The following is a 23068-nucleotide window of genomic DNA, read 5'->3' on the forward strand; positions in this document are numbered from 1 at the left end:
TAAGCCTGGGCTTTCACTTGCTATCCTTCCCTTTGAAGGCAGCCTGGAAACTGAAGAAGTTCCCAGAATCCCCTCCTCGGGGACCCAGCCAGTTTAGACCCCAGCAGTGACTGGCCGTTGTAAGCTGTGTTCACACAGCCTTTGGAATCTAGTCTGCAGCAGAGCTCATGAGGACTTTTGTTGTTTGGCTTCATAATGCCCTCCACAGCATTCCATATTCAGACCTTTGATGGCTGTCCCCTTGTTTCTTTACCCAATTCAGGTGCCAATTTTAGGAAGCCTTTCCTACCACTGTGCCCCACCCCCAGGCTGTGTAAGTGTCCTATTGTCCCTACGCCCCAGACTTCCTGTAGCAATAAAGATCAGTCATAAATGCCTTTTAACCTGCTTGACTTCTGCCTCCAGACTGGGCTGGAGTGTGGACACCTTACCTGGGAATCCAGAGCCCAGCCCAAGGCAGGTGCTAGGGGAATGCTCCATTCTGATCTCTGGAATGGAGGCAGTTAGACATCCTTTGCTCCTGTTTCCACACCCCGGCTCCAGCCCATCAGCTAGAACTCCCAAGGAATGTCAACCAGGCTTAGATACCTCCCAAAAGATACTGAGCTGTGGGTTGAAGGGTCAGAGGACCGGGACTTGCTGTTGACCAGTGATTGTGTCACAGGTAGTATTCTGGGACCACCCTCCATAGCTGCCCCTCACTGGAGCTGTAAGCACCCAGCATGTATTCCTCAAAGTCAGAATTCAAATGAAACCACAACTGAGTTTTTGGCATTTATTGTGTGGCTCAAACTGCTGCCGGTGGTCTTTAATGCAGATTGTCCTTGGCAACCCTGCAGGTCTGGGTTCATAGGGCTTGGGCTGGGACAGCAAGGCCTCTTTACTTCCAGATCTTTGGTGGGAATTCTCCCCATGTACCTCATGGGCCCACCTCGCAGAGGCAACAGATGAGGAAAAGGTGGAGGTTCTTTTCATAACTACTAGAAAGGACTTCGGGGATGTGTGAGCCAACAAACAAGACAAAGACTATTCCCAGGTCTGAGGTGTGGGCAGGCGCTCGAGGATGAATACCACAGGTGAGTTTCAGCAGCTAGTTCAAAGTGCTGGCAATTGCTACTAAGCTAGCATAAGAACAAATGTTTTCTAAAGTCAAGTGGAAACATCTTTTGGAGAATCTAGTGTTTCATTCAGGAAGATGGGGAAGAGTCCTCAGATTCTCATCAGCACCTCTCTGGAGGACTGGGAGGGCTGTGATGGACTGATTTCACCATCTCACCCCGTCCTTACAGCTGGATGCCAGTGTCAGTGCAAGCTTACAACCCACATCTGGGCACCAAGAGGTACCAGAGGAGGCTTCTTGGGATAGGCAGCCAGTCCAAGGTGGTGGTCTCAGTAGTCTCAGGAACCTAATTTTGCTCAGACCATCCACATGACCAAGCTTTCAGCCAAGTTGGCCTCTCCTGAGGGTTGGCAGCAGGTCAGAGAACGGAAAACCAGAAGCCACATTGCATTAAGTAATTCTTAAGAACAGAAGTCCTTAGGGCCAGGGTGAATGATGAGGCACAGGTTCAACAGGCAAGCAGAAGCAGAGGCTTCCCTTTGATGTGGAGTGCCCATCTGTTCTCGCAGATCCAGAGCCTTCCTACCTTCCAGCTGCCTTTGTTAGGGGAGCTGCTGACATTTGACCCCTAACCCACGCTCAGGTAGGTTGGGAGCTGTAGTGTTGGGGCAGTGGGGTGGAGTGGGGTGGGGGCAGTGTCACCCAGGCTAGCTCAGAAAACTTTGAGATGAACTCCAGATAATGGCTGGGTCCCAGGAGCAGGTGATCTGGGCTTGTGAATCAGAAAGTCACATTCGGGAGCAACTGGGTAAGAGCACCACAGGCCAGGCACGTAGCTGTTCGTAAGAGAGCCCCACTCCTCTACTTCATCTGGTCTAATCCTGGCAGAAACCAGAGCAGATAAGCACCGTTGGCACTCTGCCTGGAGGATAGGCCAACGACCCTACCAGAGCACAGCTGTCAGCCACAAATGTGATGAGGCACACTCAAAGGCCAAGAGAACATCTATATTCTACACAAGTATCAGAGGGGTGGTACTCTGGACCTTCAGCGCCCCCCGGTGGTGTCTCTTCTGGTGTACCACTGGGACCTGTCCGTTCTGGGAGTGGTCTTCAAAAGTTGCTCAAGTGGATATAGTTAGTTAAAACTCTTTATTCAAGTTCACTGCCCTCACTGGAGACTTTGAAAATTGTATTACATAATGATACTCATTAGACCAAAGGCAGATCTTAATTAGAAAAGGATCCCCTACAACACTGCTGGTTCCAAAGGTAAATGTCAAGCACTGGAGAACCAGGAGTTCAAAGAACAGAGAAGTAGTTTTATAATCTTTCAATGTCAAAAGGAAAATTTGTCGACAAAGTTTCAAAGGCTACTCTTTAAAAGCCAAGTCATTCCTTAAATATTTTAAGTAAAAGCAAACAAATCTCTTTTGCGAACATTAATCAGGATTTCAAATAACAGCGATTCTGTTGATATACCTACAGCCCAAGAGCATGGTAGGCCACTGTTCCAATAATCACACTTCTGGATTTGGGGGGTTCCCTCCCCACCCTCCCTCCCTGTGCCTTTTCTCACATAGGCCACAGCATGGAACTGAAGCACACTGAGTAAATGTCAAATGAAATGAAGGCACATAATCTGTATTCTCAATTAAAAAGCAAACGGAGTTGGATATGACCTCTAAAAAAAAAAGTCCATTTGTGGCTACTGATTACTCAGTGGCCCCTGACAGACAAAAGGCTCATTCTTTTGCCTGCACTAAAGAGAAGTGTCAATATACAGACAAACTGGCTGGTCACCGGAAACAGGAGAATCCTGGAGTGTGCACTGGAGAAAACCCAGAAATTCTGTCCAACTTTGGTTTAGCTGAGGAATCAGCAGGTCCAGAAAGGCTGAGTGAGGTACCCAAAGTCCCCCTATTGGCTGATCTGCTAATTCCCGTTTCTTTTTGCCTGGATTTACATGATTCAAATTTCCTCTCCTAGAGTCACCATCTACACAGAAGGAGGTGTGTCCTTTTGACTTATCAGGCCAGGTGGTGGAGTTTAAGTTCATGTGGATTAATGTGAAGTATGATACTGAATACAGCTGTAAATGATAGGGGGAAGCTAGAGCTTTGTCTCCACTGACGTGTGGAGGTTATCACATTGCCTCACAATTCCAGCTATTTTCCTCAAAGACACAAGTTTTCCATGACAGTCATCTGGGGTTCTGATAACAGCACCTAGAAACAGAACCTAAAACTTTGGCCTGTTCCTTTTATAAATAAATAAATAATTAAAACGCAGTTCTGAGGCCAACACCCAGCTCCAGTTGACAGTTGTCTCCCCAGGGACATGGGTTCCTCCCCCAGACTTCTGTAAACATGGGCATTGGCACAGTTAGTGCAAAAGCAGCAGCTTGTGTGTCCAGATTAGGGGGCAAAAAGCCTTTAGTTTTTTTGACTGGGGGTGAATACCGCTTTATCCTGTAGTCTGGCAGGCAGGCCTTGGCTTGCAGAAGCAGGAGGTTTCAGAAAGCTTGCTAGGATCTCCAGGTTCATTCCAGCACTTCTTACCTTCATGGCTGGAAAATGTATTTCCAAGTCAGAAAAAAAAAAAAAAAAAAAAAAAAACAACCATGGAAATCACCTCTCTTTAAAAATGATGGCCCCAGGGCCAGAGAGGCAGAGATAGCACAAGGCCATGACCCAGCTGGGCAGAACTGGGGCTGCAGGATATTGTAGGCCTTGGAGCCACAGCTCACTGTGTACTGCCCAGAACCTGCCTGCATGAGAGGGGCCTGAAGTCTCCAGGAGGGAATGGTTCAGACTGGGAGTACTTCTGACACTATACTGGTTCTCAGTCACCACAAGCTGCAGTGGTGAGAACTGAGCCCACTGAGCACCTTGCTTCACACATCAGAGAAGGAGGGTGCAGGCCTTCACTGGTGAAAATTGGATCCACTTCCAGCCTGGAGTGAGCCAGACACTATGCTCTTCCACTGTCTGCCCCACCTGCCTCCCCACTTCAGCCTCACGGCCACCTCACCGGGAAGGCCTCTGTGTGGTTCTTGGCCTTGCTCAGGCCCTGTTCTGGAGCGTGGGAGGAGAGAAGGGAAGAGTTGCCACACAGCTCCCGCCTCAGGCCCAGGCTGGCAATAGAGAAACAGGAGTGGCAGAACGGGGGTCTCCAGGGTTGGGTGCGTGAGCAGGCGGGGGCCAGCCTAGGAGAGAAGCTCCAAGAGCAGTCTCCAGATATGCACGGTGCCGGGGTCTTCAAAGCCAGGTCCTGCAGGGGCGATGCTGGCTGCCAAGAGGAACACCTCCCGCTGGCTATCGACAGCCTGCAGGCCCAGCTCCTGCTGCAGCTCCACCATGCTCATGGCCTCACTCAGGTCCTGGGAGGAGATGGAGAAGCTAGTTGGAACAGGGCTGACAGTTTCCCAGCACCCATGCTGTCATCCACAGAAAGAACTGTTTGGCTACCCGGGGAACACTGGGGCCTAAGTTCCCAGAAGTGGCCTCTGGGCCCCTTTGTCTAAACTCTTTTCCGTCTTTCCTTGGTACCAACCTCTTTTCATACCATCACCAGCCACTGTGGTAAGAGATGGCACTTCCTTTAAGCCAGGCATTGTAAGAGGCGCTTAGACTTATTTGATTCTTACAGTCTGCACTGAACTGCTGAGGAAATGGACTCAGGGAAGTGAAGGTATTTAGCTAAGGACACAGTGGCAAGCCAGGTTTCAAACCCAGGTTGGGCTGATAACCAAGGCTATACCCCTTACAGGAATCCTAGCTCAGTTTCCTAAACTCAGTAGTGGGGAGATCTTATACTAGGGTCATTTCCAGACAAGGGCCTTATCTGCCCCAGACTCCTAGACACTGGCTGAGGAAAAAAGAAGCCACTGCAGAGCACAGCTGGTGAGGGTACATTTTAATTTCAGCCCTGGCCCCACATTAAAATAATTCTTGGAGAATTCATGGGACCTTAGGTGTTGTCTCCTGTAGGTTCTATATTGCCATAAATTATGAATAGAATGATGACATAATTCATCATCCAAACCAGGGTACTTCTGAGACTCAAAGTGGGCACTATTAATAATTATACCAGAACAACAGGCATAAATGGGGACCATCTCAGGAAAACCAGGACATATGGGCATATTTATAAATGATTGTCAAGTATTTCCTGACAGGCAAGGGAAACTGGGATCAAAGACGTACAGCTTCTCTTCAAGACAGGTTGGGAACATGTGCCACAGTTCTCAGGGACATGGGCCAGGCCACAGGAAAAATGACAGAACTCTGTACCGTGGCAAAGCTTAACTTGGTATGTACTGAGAAGGGCAGCTTAGGTCTGGCCAAAGGCCCAGGAGAGGTAAAGTGTGGTTAAGAAGGATCTTTGAGGAAGATCTGAGTTCAAGTCCTGCCTTTGCCACATACCAGCTGTAACTCTGGGCATTGAGGGATAATAACAAGGTCAACCATAGGATTTTGCAGGATTTAAGTGAGGTCATGATTGTCAGGTGGTTAGCCTGGCACACTGTAGGTGCACTCATAATATTGTCATTTCAATCGGCTCAACTTACTACTTCCCAGCTTTACCTCTCAGATCTAGAGCTGGAAGTCACAAGGAGTGGCAATGCAGAAAAGGCACAAGTTTTGGATTTAGACATCCCAGTTCCACTATTTTCAAGGTGTACAGCCTTGGGGAGATTACAAAACCTCAAGCTTCAGATTCCCAATTTGTAAAATGGGAATAGTATCCCATTCCTAGTAGGGTCAATTAGAAGCATAATATGAAATGCTCTTCAAAACCATACCTGATTGACATGTAGTGGATGCGTAATCATTATTTTTCTCATTTCTCCAGGATGGTGGGTGGCAGGGAGACAAAGAGGAAGGCAGATAGAGGACAAGGGTCAGGGATGAGGAAAAAGCACAGGATGAAAAGCACGGGACAGAATCTCAGCCAAGTGCTCCGGGTCATGGACTTGGGCCTGAATCTTTCTCCTGTGCTCCCTGCCCCTGCCCAGGGATCAGTGGATCAAACCCAACTGGCCTAAGCCAGCCTCCCATGGCTCTCACCTGCTTGTTGGCCACCACGACGACAGGCAGGTCAGGGTCCTTGTCCAGCAGCTTGTGCAGTTCCTGCCGGGCCCAAGGCAGCCGCAGCCGGTCAGCCGAGTCCACCAGGAACACCAGCACGTCTACTTCATTCACAAACTCCTTCCAGTAGAAGCGTAGGTTCTGACTGCCACCGACTGAGGAGAGGCCAGGGGCCAGCTCAGAGCCTCCCCAGGCCCCAGCTCTGTACGTACAGCCTCAAGACCACCCCTCTTCTGGCTTCCCAAGGCTCCATCAGCCAGGGGCAAGGAAAAGACAACCTGTTCTGGAGCCAATCAGTCCTGGTTAGCTCAGGCTCTGACAGCTAGGGCTCCCTGGGCAAGTCACTGCCTTCAAGCAGCAGCATTCTCCTCCTCACTGAACTTACCTACTAATAGGTTGTGGCAAAACCCAAGGTACCACACGCAATGCACCTTTCACAGGACTGGCATACAAGGTCCTCATTAAATAGTACTCTCTAGTTCTTTTTCCTGGGCTGCTTCCTGCCAATTCCTAGCTTCCTCCCTGGCCAGTAATGGTGTGGTCAGAAGCCAGGACTCCCTGCCCAGCCTATGCACAGCCATTCTCCCTTCAGTGTCTCTTGTTCAGTCTGGTCACCCCATTTTCTTTCCTTGCAAACACCACACTCAGTCCTACCACCACATGGCTGCCCACACAGTACCCTGGGTTGCCTTCTTGTTCCTCTCTGTCCCTCTGCACAGTCCCCATTAGTCACACCACATCCTAGTGTTGCTGAATATATTTCTGATACTTGTGGACTCTATGCTCTTTGAGAGTTAGAGCTGTTTACATCTGGATCCCCCCCAAAGCCCTCAGCACAATGCCTGGCACATAGCAGGCACTCAACAAGTATTTACTGAGTGCTTACTAGGTGCCAAGCACTGATCTGGGTGCTGGGGATACAGAGGTGAGCAAGGCAGACAGGGCCCTGCTCTCAAGGAGCTCCCTCTGTAACCAAGACGGACACAGCAGTAACACATAAGCACATTTCAGAAAGGAAGGAAATCAAACAGAAAAAGTGAAAATGGCTGAGGGTGGCTTTGGATTGGGTCATCTGGGAAGGTCTCCCCGAGGAAGCAGCATATGAGCTGAGTCTGGACTAATGAAAAGGAGCTAGCTAAGGGAAGAGGCAGAGAAAAGCATTACAAGCAGAAGGAAGAGCAAGCACACTGTGTTTGAGAAACAGAAGGCGGCCAGGATGGCTGAGGGAGGGAGGAAGAAGCCACAACTATCAAGGTTGGCCAGGGCTTGAACACACAGGGGCTGTAAGGCTACAGTGAGGCTGCTGGGGATCCCCTTAAGGGTTTTAAGCAAGCGTGACATGGGTGTCTGAAAGATACTGCTGGCTGACATTGGGGACAGAAGTGGAAGCAGAAAGACCAGCACAGGGGCTATTATAGTACTGGGATGATGGTGGCTTGGATCAAACAGGCAGTGGTGGAAGTGGGGGAAAGTGGACAGATGCAGAATCTACTGGAAAATAAAGCTGAAAGAACTAGCTAATAAAAGAGGTATACGAAGTGGGGGGGGGGGACGGAAAGAGTCATCAAAGATCCACGAAGGGCCCATCCTTGGCTGGGCTCCAGGCCAGGCATTGGAGACCACAGCCATGTGAGTGTTGTGGGAAGGGAAAACTCTAGGACTTGGATGGGAGATCTGAATTTGAATCCAGGAGTGACCCTATCAAACCTGGATTGTAACCAGTCAGACTCTTGGGTAACATGAAAACACCAAACCCCTTCTTCCAGGGATGGGGAAAATCTTGTTTAAAGAACCAAATTCCAGGTGGATATCAATGTTTGCCACAATCAGGGAGGAAAGATATAGCCAGGACAGGCCAGCAAGCAAGTGCCTGAGACCAGAAGAACTGGGCCCATTCAGGCCAACAGGTAGGCCCTCAGAGTCTGATCTCACTACATTAACGCTTAACTAAACCTACCCAATCTTTATGGCCTGAGTCCTGTGGCTGGCAAGAAGTCCATTTGTCCCTCCCCTCCAAGTCTGTAGCTAGACACACGCGGCTAAGTACTGCTGTCCTCTCAATACCCCTCTGCCAACCCTCTCCTGGGATCCCAAGAAGCCTAACACTGAGGATAGGCACTGCCCAGACCCCCTCTGATCACTCACTCAACAAGCTCTCCCAGGTATCTGCTTGAGGCTGGGCCCTAGGGGCCAGACTGGATCAGACCCATCTGTGTCCCAGATGCTTAGTTACGGACACAGCCTGGTATGTGGCAAAAGCTAGCTCAGAGGAAGAGCCCTTAACCTAGCCTGGGAGTCAGAGATGGCTTCACAGGATATCATATTTGACCTAAATCTTGAAGGTGTAGCAGTTTATCAAGGGAAGAAGGGCTTTCCAGACTGAGGGAACAGTGCAAAGGGCAGAAGAAAATAGCAAGCATCCTTCAGAAACAAGCAATGTAGCATGGTACTTAACATCCAGAGCTTAGAGTCAGAGTCTGCATTAGCAGACTGGCAAGCTGGGTGAGCCAGGATAAATTATTTAACTTGTTGAGCCTCCCTTTCCTCATGCATGTAACAAGGATAATGACTGTTTCCAGTTTGTTGGAATTGTTGGGAGGATTTCATTACATAATAATGCCTGTCAAGTGCTTGGCATACAGGAAACGTTAGCTTTTGATATCTCAGTGTTAGGCATGTGAGCTTCAGTAGGGGTGAGGGACAGGCAGTGACCAAGCTGGAGTTGCCTGATCATGAACGGCCCATTGCTTCAGAAGACAGAGCTTGGACTATATTTGTGCCCCAGAGAGGCAGGGGAAGAATGTCATACAGGGACGTGTCCTGCTTAGATATGCATGCTGGAGCTACCCCCAGGCAAAGATCCCCCGCTTGGGTCCAGCTGAGGTGATGGGGAGATGGTGTAGGGGGTGGGGGCGGTGGGGGGGGGTCTGCTCACTCTCTAGCAGGTCCACCTCGAAGTCCTTGGTGGGCAGCCGTACAGAATTGAAGCCCCAGGTGGGGATGTGGCCTTCCAGCGGTGGCTTCCCAGACAGCACGCGCAGGAACGTGCTCTTCCCTGAGCCATCCAGCCCCAGCACCAGCACCTCACGCTGCTCCAACTCCTCCAGCGCCGGCTCTTCGTCCTCCTCGTCTTCAGGCTGTGGAGCACAGGTCAGGTTGCGGCCGGCACCCTCCCTCCGGACCCTCCCTAAAAGAAGACCGAAGACACCAAAGCGTCCATCCCGCTCCCCACCCGTCAACGGGCAGGCAGGCATGGTCTGGTGCAGTGAGACCAGCGCTGCCTTTGGAGTCCTGAATCCCAAACCCTATTCTCCTGGCTTTTCCTGAGTGACCTCGGTGAAATTCCTTCTCGCGAAGTCTCAGACTCCTCAGACTGGCAATCCCCGCGACCCAGGATCGTAGGTACCACGGACAGGGAAAAACTCTCAATTCGGCCAGTGGCCGGGAAGGGGGCGGAGGCCTCTCCCAGCATGCCCCAGGCCGCGGGCTGTGCGTACTGCGCAGGCGCCCGGCGAGCGCGGGCTGGACAGGGCGCGGGCCCGACATCACTCTGGGGCCGCGCCCACGGAGCTCTGGCGCCCACGAGGAAGCCCGGGTCCCGCGGCAGCACAGGGCGGTGCCAAACACTCCCTGAAATGCCCACCCATCTCCCGGTTCCGGGACTCACGACTGCCTGGCTGCCCGCCGCGCGCCCTTTCGCGAGGGGCTAGCGGGCTGTGGCGCCAAGTCCCGGACCCAGGCGCTTCCGGCCTCGCGGGGCCGCGTCACACCCCTCAGCTGCACGTGCGGAGATACAGACCCCGGCCCGGCACTCACGTCCCACTCGTCCCACTCAGGGAGGCGGGGAGGCTCCGCGCCCCACCAGGCCTCGTTCCGGTCCCAGCGCCGCTCCCGTCCGCGCCCGAAGTAGGCCTTCCAGAGGATGAAGAGTACTGAGCCCAGCACGGCCGCGGCGCCGCCCAGCGCCAGCACCAAGGGGCTCAGCGGCCGCGGAGCCATCGGACCGGGCGAAGGGCGCGGGTGCGGGCTGCACAGGCCGAACCAGCCGGCCCGCGGAAGATGGCCCCGCTGCGACTGCCGCGGCCGCGCCCACCCACCCAACCCCAGCCCCGCACTACAAGGTCCACAATGCACCACTGCTGTCAGCGACAGGCGGCCCGCGCCGGGGCAGCGGGAGTGGGCTAGCCGACCAGAGCGCCGGGACCTCCCGCCCCCCCTGCAAGGTGCGGTGTGGAGCGAGAGGCTGTACCTGTGCGTAATGGGAGACGGTGATATTGGCATTTCCCGAGCACTTACTATATGCCTATTGTTCAGTTGACCGCTGTTCTCGGTTACTCTGTAAAGCAGGGCTTCCTAGAAGGAAAAACCGAGGCCCCAGGTCGCATTGTAGTGCATTGGTAGAGACTGCACTCAAACCCAAAAGGTGTTTTCTGGGCATCCCTCAAGACCTCGGGGAACAAATTAAGACAAGTCACAAGGCTACGGGGTATCAGGTTATGGAGTGTCAGAGACGGGACTGCAGCCTGGATCCCAGACGCTTGGTACTCTACCTTCCGTTGGCTGCTTCTCAGACCCCAGGGGTTCTGCTCTCTTGGGGTGTTGGGCATGCTAATGAAGCAGGCAGGATCAGAAGGCAGTGTTTAGATTTCCTAATCACCTAGTCTTTTGTGACTTCCAGTGACTGCCAAGGTTTCCAGGTGTAGCAGGAGAAACATCCTGAGGTACTTCAAAGAAGAACTCCATGAGGGGCTGCACGGTGAATAGGTGTCTTTATTGTAAGCAACCCCAAGCCATCTAGTTGGCCCGGACGGACTAGGGACTCTTGTAGTCACTCACAGATATGCTCAGATCTCTCTTGTTTGGGAAACTGTCCTCCCTCACTGGCTACTTCCTCTCCTTTCTATCACAGCCCTACTTCTGGATAATATGCGTTTCCTATTCCACGCCCCGCCCACTCAGAGAAACTTCTCTCACCTGGGTCTCTAACAAATCCCTCTTTATTAAATCTGTTGGTAACATCTTAGCTCTTATTTTGCTCGATCTCCTTGCACCATTTAACACTGTTAAATGGAGTCTTAGCAGAGATGCCATTCAAAACCTGGCCAGGGTGCCAGCTCACTCCTTGAGGGATCACCTCCTTGGTAAAACAGGAGTGCAAAGTTCCCAAAGAGAAAAGTTAGCATCAGTGAATTTAACCAGAACTTTGCGGTCAGAAAAAAAAAAAAAAAAAAAATTTAGGTTTCTTTTTTTGTTTTTTTTCTTCCTCAGCTGGAGTTCAGTCACCCTGTTTTGTCACAGTTTCTGCCTGAAAATTTTTCTGTCACTCCACTTGAGGATGTTGACCAGGCCTTTGTCATCTTGGGGTCTGATGTGCTCAGTCTGACTGAAGCCCAGAGGTCACACTTAAATATTTGCAGAATTGAATGAATTGCATGTGCTCCTCCCTTGGCTTCTATGATACATTTTTTTCTTGATCTTTTCCCTCCTCTCTGACCAATCCTTTTCAATCTCCTTTTACCTGGCATTGGCTGCCATTAGCTGAAACTAACTGGAGATCTGGCAAGGAAATTTTGGAAATGGGATTGTCAGGAGTTAGATACAGAGCAGGGCAGGTGAAGGGTGAGGGATGGAGCCATAAGTAAACAGGCACATGACCAGCACAGTCCACCCCTTTGCATCCAGTTTTACTCTTATATCCATTTTAAACTTTGTGCTTCCACTTACATGATATAATATCCATCATAAAAATAGTCACCCTTTACCTTCTGAAAAAAGGGAAGACAAAATCCCAATAGTCAATATATCCATCTCTGAGTGATGTTAATTCCTCTTCAATCATAATCCCATCTGGATATTCTACAATTAAAGATTAAATTCTTTTAAAAAAATTTTTTAATGTTTATTTTTGAGACAGAGGGAGACAGAGCATGAGTGGCAAGGGGCAGAGAGAGAGAGGGAGACAGAGAATCTGAAGCAGGCTACAGGCTCTAAGCTGTCAGCACAGAGCCCAACATGGGGCTCAAACCCACGAACATGAGATCATGACCTGAGCTGAAGTTGGACGTTTAACCGACTCAGCCACCTAGGCACCCCTAAAGATTAAATTCTAAAGATAAACACTGCCAACTTTCCTTACACAGTCCAACTTCCATATTGCTACACAGTAGTCTTAACAAAACAAAAGCTGACAATGTCATCTTTAGCTTAAAATTCCTTAGTGGCTCCCCATCTCTACCAGGATAAGTACTACATGTCTCTGATGATGGTGCAAGGAGGGCAGCAGGGAACTGACATTTAATGATCACCTACTATATATCAGGCTTTGTTCTGGTGTAAAGTGTACTGCTATGCAAACATTTGTCTGTCTTCATCTCCTGAGAATTGTTTCCCTAATGATTGAATTAACTGGAAACCTACCATGTTTATATGATTCTTGGCACAAATAATTAGTCCCAGGGTAATGACTTGGATCAAGCTGGACGAAGAAGATCCTTTCGCGAGATTCTTAAATTTGGTAAGCAGAGTGTTGAGATCAATCTGTCTTGGGTGGATAAAGATGTAAAACTTATCAGCTATAGGCAGCCATTTCCCCCACCTGTAACAAAGAAGGCGTCAGGTCAAAGAGATTGAGGTAGAGCAGGAAAAACAAAGAAAGAAGGTAGAGCTGGAATCCTGGTGCCATTTGCATTCTTGTGCACTTTTGTTCCTAAAGTCCAGGGTATATTTGTGTTCACCCCTTTTATAGCTTCCTTCCTTCCTTCCTTCCTTCCTTCCTTCCTTCCTTCCTTCCCTCTTTCCTTCCATCCTTTTTTTTTTTTTTTTTTCATCACTATCTGGGGAACCACAGTATGCCTGCCCAATCCACAGGAAGTAGTCACAAACAACATAGCATACAATGAGGGGACCTACTATACAGTGAGAGGCAGGACCCTTGACCAAAGGGTCCACTCATTATATCATACACCATATCATTCAGAAGTAGCCAGCTTCAGACAACACTGGCTTAACCTTCTGCCTTTCAGTTATACCTTTGTTATGCTTTTAAGGCAATTTTCTGAAACTGATCTTCATACTTGCTTATTTCGTCCTTGGGTATATCCACTCTGCTATTCACCACAGCCTTTGAGGGATTTATTTAATCTACAACATTTTTTACATCAGGTTCTGTAGTTGGTTTTTCTTTATGATTTCTTGTTTCCCCCTTCATGTTTCCAAAGTCCTCTCTTTTCTTTTTTAGAATAATACTTAAAATGCTTATTTTCAGTTGTTGCCCTGCCTAGTCTATTAACTCTGGTGTGTCTGGATAAGATAGTCCTGTATGTTGTCTTTCTCTGGTTGGGTGTGTGCCCCTCAGACCTCTCTTATCTGTCCCTGTGAGCTCCTCTTTCCTTGGGGCCAGGAGAGGCCTGGAGACTAAAATGCCTAGGGGAGGTGGCATAGTCCAAGTGTAGCTTGAAGTATTCCTGGTGAGTTGGGAAGGAGGCTCTCTGGTGTATAGTCTACACCCCTAGTTGGTATAATCCTGAGCAGACAACTGCATCCCTGGAGAACCTCTCTATAACTCTCTTGGCCCAGGTAAGACTCTTACTAGAAGTTGCCGCCTCTGATCGCTTTAACTTGGTGCTTGGGTACAGGCAGAGGGAAGAGGAGTGGTGGAAGAGAGGCTGCTAAGGTGCAGGCTGGTTCACTACACTGTAGTTAGTTCTTGAGGTAGAACAGGTGCCTACCCAGCCACCCAGCCAGTGTCTTCTCAACCTGCAGTAATGGTGATAGGGCTGGCCAAGGTCTCCCCAGGGCAACGGGGGGGGGGGGGGGGAAGAATAAGGGGTACATCTGTCCGAAACCCAACAGGGCCTGATTCCCTTAGAGCTCTGGCCTCTTCTGTAATGGGTTGCCATTGTTTACACCCAAGCCCAGCTCTCTTCTGATGGCCACAGGGCTGGTTTCTCTGATCTGCCAGCTTCCCTTTGGCTCTCAGGTATCCCTGACCTGGGGCTGCCTTGTGCTATCTGCCATCTGGCCAGCTTATCTCCATCTCATAAAAGAGGAAACAAGCTTAGAGGGAGGAAGTGGTTTACCCAAGAACATATATTGAATAACCAAGGCAGCTATGACTTGAACCAGGTCTGTGTGTCTTGAAAACCATGCTTTTGATATCTTGTTTCTCCCTGTATAGATCCAGGAATCTAGGTCCACTCGTTTTATCCAACTTTTCTTTTGAAAAAGAAGGGAAACTCAAAGGATTGGTTCTGAAGTTTTTCACATGTGTCTTCAGTTGGATTTTAGGATGTTTCAATTTCACAGACATAGATGAGCTCTGGAGTTGTTCATCATTTTAATTAATCGACTCTTAATGTTTTTAAATTTTAAAATTATTAAATATGACAAACATGTTCAGATACCCATGTATTGACCAAAATTTGAGAGTTAGCATTTTGCTTTATTCTCTTTTTTTATTAAAAATATTTTTCAGGGACATCAGGGTGGCTCAGTCAGTTGAACATCTGACTCTTGATTTCTGCTCAGGTCATGATCCCAGGGTCATGGTATCGAGCCCTGCATTGGGCTCTGTGCTGAATGTGGAGCCTGCTTGGGATTGGGATTCTCTCTCTCTCTCTCTCTCTCTCTCTCTCTCTCTCTCTCTCTTTGTGTGTGTGTCTCTCCCCCCCGCTCATGCATGCTCTCTCTCTAAAAAAAAAAAAAAATTCAAACATAACTAGGATGCTATTCCTATCTCCAGGTATAACCATTATCCTGAAGTTGATGTGTATCATTCCCATTTATGTTTTTATACTTTTATTATGTACGTATCAAAACGTTTTTTTGAATTTTAATAATGTTCATAAATGGTGATGTGGCATGGTCTGATTGGATAGGGGGCCAAGGCATGGGTGGTGAAAGAATACACCCAAGGCAGAACAAAAGAGATGAAAGTTTATTGAATACACTGCAAAAGAGCAGCAGGCAGGACAGCAAAGGAGAGACTGTCTGCCAGGAGGTGGTGGTAAAGGGCTATAGGTATAGGGCAGAGTGAGGAAGTATGGAACCTATGGAATTTTCCCTTTTTTGGTGATCTTAAGAACTATGCGTGGTTGTAATTGGTCAGAGCCTATGGCTATTTCCAGGTGGGTCACTTGATAAACCTTTTTGCATCAGTTTGGTGGTCACTGTGGACACTTTTGCCTTGTTCAAGTTTCTAATGCTCGAGCCTGTTGCCTAAAAAGTGTCCTCTACAGGTAACATACTGTTATCTTTTTTTATCCAACTTGACGTTTTTGAGATTAATCCATGTCATACATGGAGATCTAGTTTCATTTCTAATGCTGTGTAGTATTCCCTTGCATGAATATATCACAGTTTACTTTTTTTTTAAATGTTTATTTTTGAGAGAGAGAGAGACAGAGGGCAAGGGGGGAGGGGCAGAGAGAGACACACAGAATCCGAAGCAGGCTCCGAGCTGCCAGCACAAGAGCCTGACATGGGGCTCCAACTCACACTCTGTTGAGATCATGACCTGAGCCAAAGTCAGCCGCTTAATGGACTGAGCCACCCAGGCGCCCCCACGGTTTACTTTTTTATTCTTCTGTTGTTGAAATGGTTGGACTGACTACACATTTTTGCTCTCACAAACAGTGATGCAATGAAGGTTGTTATATGCATCTCCTTGAGCACATTTGTGAGGGATGTATGTGTGAAGTATTTCCTGGGAGTGAAATTCCTGAGTCATTCTATCTGTGCATCTTCAAAGTTAATACTGCCAAATTGCTCTCCCAAATGGTTGTCCTAATTTTTAATCCATTCCAAAAACATATTAAGTCTCTATTTCCCCATATTCTTGCCAACATATGGTACTATCAAACTTAAATTTTTTTGCAAATCTGATGGAAATGAGCTTCTATTTCTTTGTTTATTGGTGTTTTTCCCATTGGAGTGAGGCTGAGCAACTTTCTTTTTTAAAAAAATTTTTTTTAACGTTTTATTTATTTTTGAGACAGAGAGAGACAGAGCATGAACGGGGGAGGGGCAGAGAGAGAGGGAGACACAGAATCGGAAGCAGGCTCCAGGCTCTGAGCCATCAGCCCAGAGCCTGACGCAGGGCTCGAACTCACGGACTGCCAGATCGTGACCTGAGCTGAAGTCGTGAAAAGAACAGCTTTAAATTCAAATGACAGCCCTGCCTTAGTTTAAAGCTAAGTTCTCTTTTCTGCTTATTATGGATCTTTGATAAGAAATACAATTGCTGAGAAGTCTATTGTGAAACCTTTCCCGAATGTAGTCTGATATGTAATAGAATAAGTGATTGTACACAAACTAACCAGCATTTCTCGCTTCTGTAAACCTGCTTGCTTAACACATTCCTCCCCTACCCCCTTCCCCCTTCCCCCTTTTCCTCCCGCCACAAGTAACGGACAAAGCCTTCCCGCCAAAGGACAGACAAAGGACGCCCAATCAGAGAACAACAAATGTCCTTACTTTAAAACCAACTAATCAGGCCCCTCATAATTTGAAACCTCCCCTGTGCTATTTGTCTCTGTCTATAAAAACGCTGTACCAACCCTGATCGGGGCCTCTCAGTGTCACTGGTGACGAGTGCGCAGAGGTCCAGGTTCGAACCTGCAATAAATGACCCTTGCCGCTTGGCTTTGACTTACGACTCTGGTGGTCTCTTGCGGGGGGCTCGCGACCTCGGGCATTACATTTGGAGGTTCCACCGAGATCTCCCCCGGGCCCACCAGACTTCTGGTCAACAGGTCGTCTCTGCTTCTGATCAGTAAGTAAGCCAGCTCTATCTTTTTCTTCTTTCTAATCTGTGTTTCTTCTTAGGAGAACCGGTTCTGTCTGTCTTTCTCATCTCTAGGCGCCTGAAAAACCAGTAGGCATGCCCATTGTTACCCGTGTTCTGATGTGATGTGTGTCTGTCTGTTGAATTGACTGGAATGATTGTTGGGAGTCAGGGGCACGCGCCTGACTTACCCTATGTGTAGTCCCACGGCGTAAGCTACAGGATTCAAGTGGGCTCTAACCCGATTTCCGCGGTGATCCTCATATGGCTTAAGGCGGTCAAAATTTTTTGATCCAAGCAGGGGGTTTATACCTGCCCGCCTATGCTAAGAGGCACCTAAGTTCCAGCGAGGGACGCGGAAGGACGAGTATGCGAGTGCTTCTGTATCAGTCTAAATGTATTGTCACCCTTGGGCCTTTGTAATAGTAACCATCCTAGCCGTAACCCTTTCTATCGGGTTGGCCGAAACAGCACCAGAAAGTTGGAACCGCTGTGAGAGATTCTTGTTAGTTCTTGTTTTTCTTTCATGGGTCGGATGCTTTATTGGAATTAAGTGTTTTCTCCGCTGATCAGAATTAATTATTCCATCCTTTGTTCCTCTCTTCTCCTTCCTCAGCTCCCTGCGGCTTTCCCTCCCGCCCCTCCGCCCAGGGCCCAGCCAGGCCGCCGGGGGTCTCACCCTCGGAAGTCGCCTGCGCGAACTCCTCCACCGCTAGTTTCAGCCGCTTCAGGGCCCCCTCCGTGCCACCCGCTGGCCAGCAACGCCCCCCCCCCCCCGCGTCCGTGCTGCCCGCGCCCCCTTCTCTTCTCCTCTTCCTCAGAATCATAACATGGGCCAAACGCAGAGCACCCCTCTTTCCCTCCTCCTCACCAACTTCAGGGATGTAAGAGCTAGAGGACACAACTTAAGCCTAGACATTCGCAAAAGAAAGTTGATCGCCTACTGCTGCTCTGAATGGCCTACCTTTGGGGTCAATTGGCTTACAGAGGGAACCTTCTGCCTCCCTGTGGTCCTTAAAGTAAAATCAAGAATTTTCCTACCAGGGAAAGAAGGTCACCCGGATCAGATTCCCTATATTCTGGTGTGGCAAGATTTAGTGGAAAATCCACCTCCTTGGATGGCCTCTTTCTTAACAGCAAGGTCATGCCAAATCCTAGCGGCTAAACCTATCAACCCTCCCAAGCCGCTAACCTCAACTGCACCCCCTGTCCTCCCCGACAGCCAAGATTTGCTTTCTCTCGACCCTCCCCCTTACCAGATTCCTCCCCTTATTCCGCAAGCTGCCCTTATCCCTGCTGCGCCAGCAGAGCCTCCCGTAGCCCAGCCAATAGAACTAGAGAATAGGGAGGCTCAACCTGCGCTCAGGCCTAGTGGGGGCGAAGTCCAAGGGCCGGCTGGACGCACCTGTAGGCGGGCCCCACATGAGCCAGGACTCCGCCTTCCTGACTCCACCGTAGCTTTACCCTTACGGGAAATAGGGCCTCCCGATGAGATGGGGAACCCCCGACTTCAATACTGGCCCTTCTCTACCAGTGACCTATATAACTGGAAAACCCAGAATGCCCGATTTTCTGATAACCCTAAAGATTTAATAAGTCTCTTAGACAGCGTTATGTTTACCCACCAACCCACCTGGGATGATTGTCAGCAGCTCCTCCGAATCCTGTTCACCACCGAGGAGCGAGAAAGAATTCAATTGGAAGCAAGAAAGCTGGTTCCTGGAGATGACGGCCAACCCACTGCTAACCTTGATCTCATTAATGCAGCTTTTCCCTTGACCCGACCCCCACAGGATGGCTGGGACTACAACACGGCAGAAGGTAGGGGACGGTTGCGCATTTATCGCCAGACTCTAATGGCGGGTCTCAGGGCTGCTGCACGCAAGCCCACTAATTTGGCAAAAGTGTATTCAGTAATACAAGGTAAGACAGAGAGCCCTACCGCTTATTTAGAAAGACTAATGGAAGCCTTCAGACAGTATACCCCTAGGGACCCAGAGACCCCCGAAAATCAAGCTGCCGTTGTAATGGCCTTTGTAAACCAGGCAGCCACTGATATTAAAAAGAAACTCCAGAAACTAGAAGACCTGGAGGGAAAACAAATTCAGGACTTACTCCGCATTGCCCAGCATGTCTATAATAATAGGGAAACTCCAGAGGACAGGCAACTTAAAGCTACCGAAAAAGTGACCAAAGTCCTGGCTGCTGTTGTCCAAAAGAACTAACGCTACCAACCACGGGAAGAACCCTGGCTCCAGGGCCCGTGGAACCAGACCGGGAGCCTATTGGGAAGTAGACTTCACCGAGGTAAAGCCTGGAAAATATGGGTATAAATATTTGTTAGTGTTTATAGATACCTTTTCAGGATGGACAGAAGCCTTCCCCACCAAGCATGAGACTGTGCAGGTAGTAGCAAAGAAAATGTTAGAAGACATCATGCCCAGGTACGGATTCCCTACCCTAATAGGATCAGATAACGGACCAGCATTCATTTCAAAGGTAATACAGGGGATAGCGCAGTTTATTGGGGCTGATTGGAAACTACATTGTGCATATAGACCCCAAAGCTCAGGACAGGTAGAAAGAATGAGTAGAACTCTAAAAGAGACCTTGACTAAATTGACCATGGAGACTGGCGTTAACTGGGTAGCCTTACTCCCCTACGCTCTGTTCAGGGTGCGAAACTCCCCCTACAAACTGGGATTAACCCCCTTTGAAATCATGTATGGAGTACCCCCTCCTATAATTCCCAACCTACAGTCTAATGTGTTAACTGAATTTGATGATCATAAACTTCTTATTTCCCTGAGAGAACTCCAGCACACCCACCAGGAAATTTGGCCCAGACTGAGAGCCATTTATGAGACCGGGCCCCCTCCTGAGCCACATCACTACCGACCCGGAGACTGGGTATACGTGCGGAGACATAAGCAAGAGACCCTCCAACCACGGTGGAAGGGACCCTACATTGTGATCCTAACCACACTCACCGCTCTCAAAGTCGACGGGATTGCTACCTGGATCCATTATACCCACGCCCGACCAGCTGATCCATTTGCAGTTCGAGAAGACTTTGTGCCGGAAGCCAACACCGCCTGGACGGTTGACCAGAGTAAGACCCATCCTTTAAAATTGACTCTGCGTCGAAAACCTGACCCCGAAAACCGGCTGAGACCAAAGGCTCGGGTGTCCCATACCAAGACTGTTGCAGCAACTCCGGACCCACAATGATCAAAGCGTCAAAATGATCACTAGCGTGCTCCTGCTCACTTCCTACGGACTGATAAGTATTGCGGGCAACCCCCACACACCCTATACTTTAACTTGGGAGGTTTCTAATTTGGAAACCCAGGAAGTCTATAATACTACCACAGCAGACGATACTCCCCTCAATGCCTGGTGGCCTGATCTATATTTTAACCTAGAGGACGTAGCCGTAACCATGGGGGTACTCCCCCCCAACGGAAGCCGCCAGCGTCCTAATCCGTCATGGACCGGAACCCCAGAAAATGAAAAAAAGCGCATAAGATCTGGTGGGTTTTATGCATGTCCCGGGTTCAGAACAGGAGCAATGAAAAAAGCCTGTGGAGGAATCGAATCCCTTTACTGTAAGGCTTGGAGTTGTGTCACTACCAATGATGGAAGCTGGAAATGGGAGGTAAAACCCCATTATATTGATATGAAATTTGCCAGCCCCTGTCCCAAGCAAACCCGTGCCTGTAACCTTATTCGTATCAAATTTCTAGAGGATGGAAAAAAGGAGACAAGATGGATTACGGGACTAAATTGGGGAATTTATCTGTATCGGGGACCGCCTTACTTTGCAACTGTTATTCAGATAAGATTAAAAATAAAACCCAAAGCTTCACCAACACTAATAGGGCCAAACCAGTCAGTATGGCCCACAAGTAAGCCTAATACTACCCCGCGGTCCACAAATAAAGGTACTAATTCTCCGGCCACTCAGGTGGTCACTGTAACCGGGACTACTCCAAGAAAACCCCCCCAAAAAAATCCAAATCCCATTCAAAGATGACCCTTTATGGGTAATGATAAATACCACTTATCAGGCCTTAAACCATACTAACCCTAATGAGACAGAGGCTTGTTGGTTGTGCTATTCTATACAACCCCCATTTTATGAATCAGTGGCTATAATGGGTACTTATAACACTGCGAACAACTCAGATACTTGCAGATGGGGACAAAAAAGACCTGGTCTCATGCTACCAGTGCTTACGGAAAATGGAACATGTATAGAAAAAGCGCCTAAAAAGTATAGCCACTTGTGTACAAATAACATAAATATATCAGATATTTCAAAAAAGTGAATAATTCCACCAAATAACTCATGGTGGCTTTGCTCTCATGCAGGACTAACCCCCTGCCTCTATAAAAGTATATTCAATCAGTCAAAATTCTGTGTAATGGTAATTGTGTTCCCAAAAATCACATACCACACAGCTGAGTATATAGACCAGATGTGGATAGCACCAAAAGGAGTAACTAAGAGAACACTCATTACTGCGGGGGCTCTAACCCTAGCCACCATATTCAGACTCGGGGCCATCGGAACAGGGACAGGGATCTCGGCCTTAACTATACAAAACAAGGGATTTAGTATACTTAGAGAAGTGGTTGATAAAGATATAAAAAAAATAAAAACCGCCATCACTTCACTTGAAAAGTCCCTAACCTCCCTCTCGGAAGTAGTTTTACAAAACAGGAGAGGATTAGACCTGCTGTTCCTACAGCAAGGTGGTCTCTGTGCAGCACTAGGAAAAGAATGTTGTTTCTATGCTGACCACACAGGAATAGTAAGAGATTCTATGGCCAAGGTCCGAGAAGGGCTAAATAAATGAAAGAAGGAAAGAAAACAGGAGACAGGATGGTTTGAATCCTGGTTCAGTGCGTCCCCATGGTTAACTACCCTGCTCTCCGCTTTACTTGGACCTCTGGCCATCCTACTTCTCGCTCTCACAGTAGGCCCCTACATCATAAACAAAATTATTAATTTTGTCCAAGATAGGTTCAATACTATACAACTAATGATGTTAAGAACTCAATACCTACCGCTCGAGACATTACAAACAGAGGCTTAAAAGACCCAAGATTGGCTCTTTAGGCACAAGAAAAAGGGGGGAATGAAAAGAACAGCTTTAAATCCAAATGACAGCCCTGCCTTAGTTTAAAGCTAAGTTCTCTTTTCTGCTTATTATGGATCTTTGATAAGAAATACAATTGCTGAGAAGTCTATTGTGAAACCTTTCCCGAATGTAGTCTGATATGTAATAGAATAAGTGATTGCACACAAACTAACTGATATGTAATAGAATAAGTGATTGTACACAAACTAACCAGCATTTCTCGCTTCTGTAAACCTGCTTGCTTAACACATTCCTCCCCTACCCCCTTCCCCCTTCCCCCTTTTCCTCCCGCCACAAGTAACGGACAAAGCCTTCCCGCCAAAGGACAGACAAAGGACGCCCAATCAGAGAACAACAAATGTCCTTACTTTAAAACCAACTAATCAGGCCCCTCATAATTTGAAACCTCCCCTGTGCTATTTGTCTCTGTCTATAAAAACGCTGTACCAACCCTGATCGGGGCCTCTCAGCGTCACTGGTGACGAGTGCGCAGAGGTCCAGGTTCGAACCTGCAATAAACGACCCTTGCCGCTTGGCTTTGATTTATGACTCTGGTGGTCTCTTGCGGGGGGCTCGCGACCTCGGGCATTACAGTCGGACGCTCAACCGACTGAGCCACCCAGGCGCCCCAGCAACTTTCTATATGTTTATTCACCAATCAGTTTTCTTCTGTGTTTGTTCATATCCTTTTACCATTTGTTTAATTGGTAATTTGGATGAATATCAGTTTATCACCAGTCCCCTACATTAGAAGGTAGGTGCCCTGAGGGCAAGGACTGAGTCACCCAGCACTTAGCACAATCCCTGTCCCTTCAATATTCATCAACCCTTTGTTGAGTGGGTGCTGATTGCATCTACTGTGTGCTGACATCTATTCTTTCTGTCATCTCCCCCTTTTCCTATGGGAATGCCTCTTCCATCCCAGTCATGAGATTCCTAGGGAAGCTAACATTTTCTAATGTAGCATGCTCCTGGCCACAGATGGT

At 48.5% G+C, this 23068-nt stretch overlaps 1 protein-coding gene across 2 annotated transcripts; it reads right to left on the bottom strand.

The window, feature by feature from the left end:
- Positions 1–388: 388 nt before the first annotated feature.
- Positions 389–10278, bottom strand: ARL10 (ADP ribosylation factor like GTPase 10). Of its 2 annotated transcripts, XR_006219811.1 has the most exons (5): positions 9969–10278; positions 9088–9289; positions 6132–6307; positions 4093–4441; positions 389–3628 (listed from the first exon to the last, which is right to left on the bottom strand). XR_006219811.1 is itself a non-coding variant. In XM_042991852.1 (4 exons), the coding sequence occupies exons 1-4, from the start codon at positions 10149–10151 to the stop codon at positions 4268–4270; spliced, it is 735 nt and encodes a 244-aa protein (XP_042847786.1). In that variant the 5' UTR covers positions 10152–10278; the 3' UTR covers positions 3666–4267. The 2 variants fall into 2 exon arrangements, 1 of the variants encoding a protein (XP_042847786.1); XM_042991852.1 differs by lacking the exon at positions 389–3628 and having other exon boundaries at positions 3666–4441.
- Positions 10279–23068: the final 12790 nt, after the last annotated feature.

Source organism: Panthera tigris, chromosome A1 (assembly GCF_018350195.1).
Source record: "Panthera tigris isolate Pti1 chromosome A1, P.tigris_Pti1_mat1.1, whole genome shotgun sequence".
In the NCBI taxonomy this organism is placed as follows: domain Eukaryota; kingdom Metazoa; phylum Chordata; class Mammalia; order Carnivora; family Felidae; genus Panthera; species Panthera tigris.

What these genes read in the sequence shown, in the direction of transcription:
- ARL10 (XM_042991852.1), bottom strand. Translation starts at nt 10,151, where the DNA reads ATGGCTCCGCGGCCGCTGAGCCCCTTGGTGCTGGCGCTGGGCGGCGCC. An exon ending in CTGAGTGGGACGAGTGGGAC is followed by an intron (nt 9,290 to 9,968) that starts GTGAGTGCCGGG and finishes TGTGCTCCACAG; the next exon opens with CCTGAAGACGAGGAGGACGA. An exon ending in TCGTGGTGGCCAACAAGCAG is followed by an intron (nt 4,442 to 6,131) that starts GTGAGAGCCATG and finishes ATCTCCTCCCAG; the next exon opens with GACCTGAGTGAGGCCATGAG.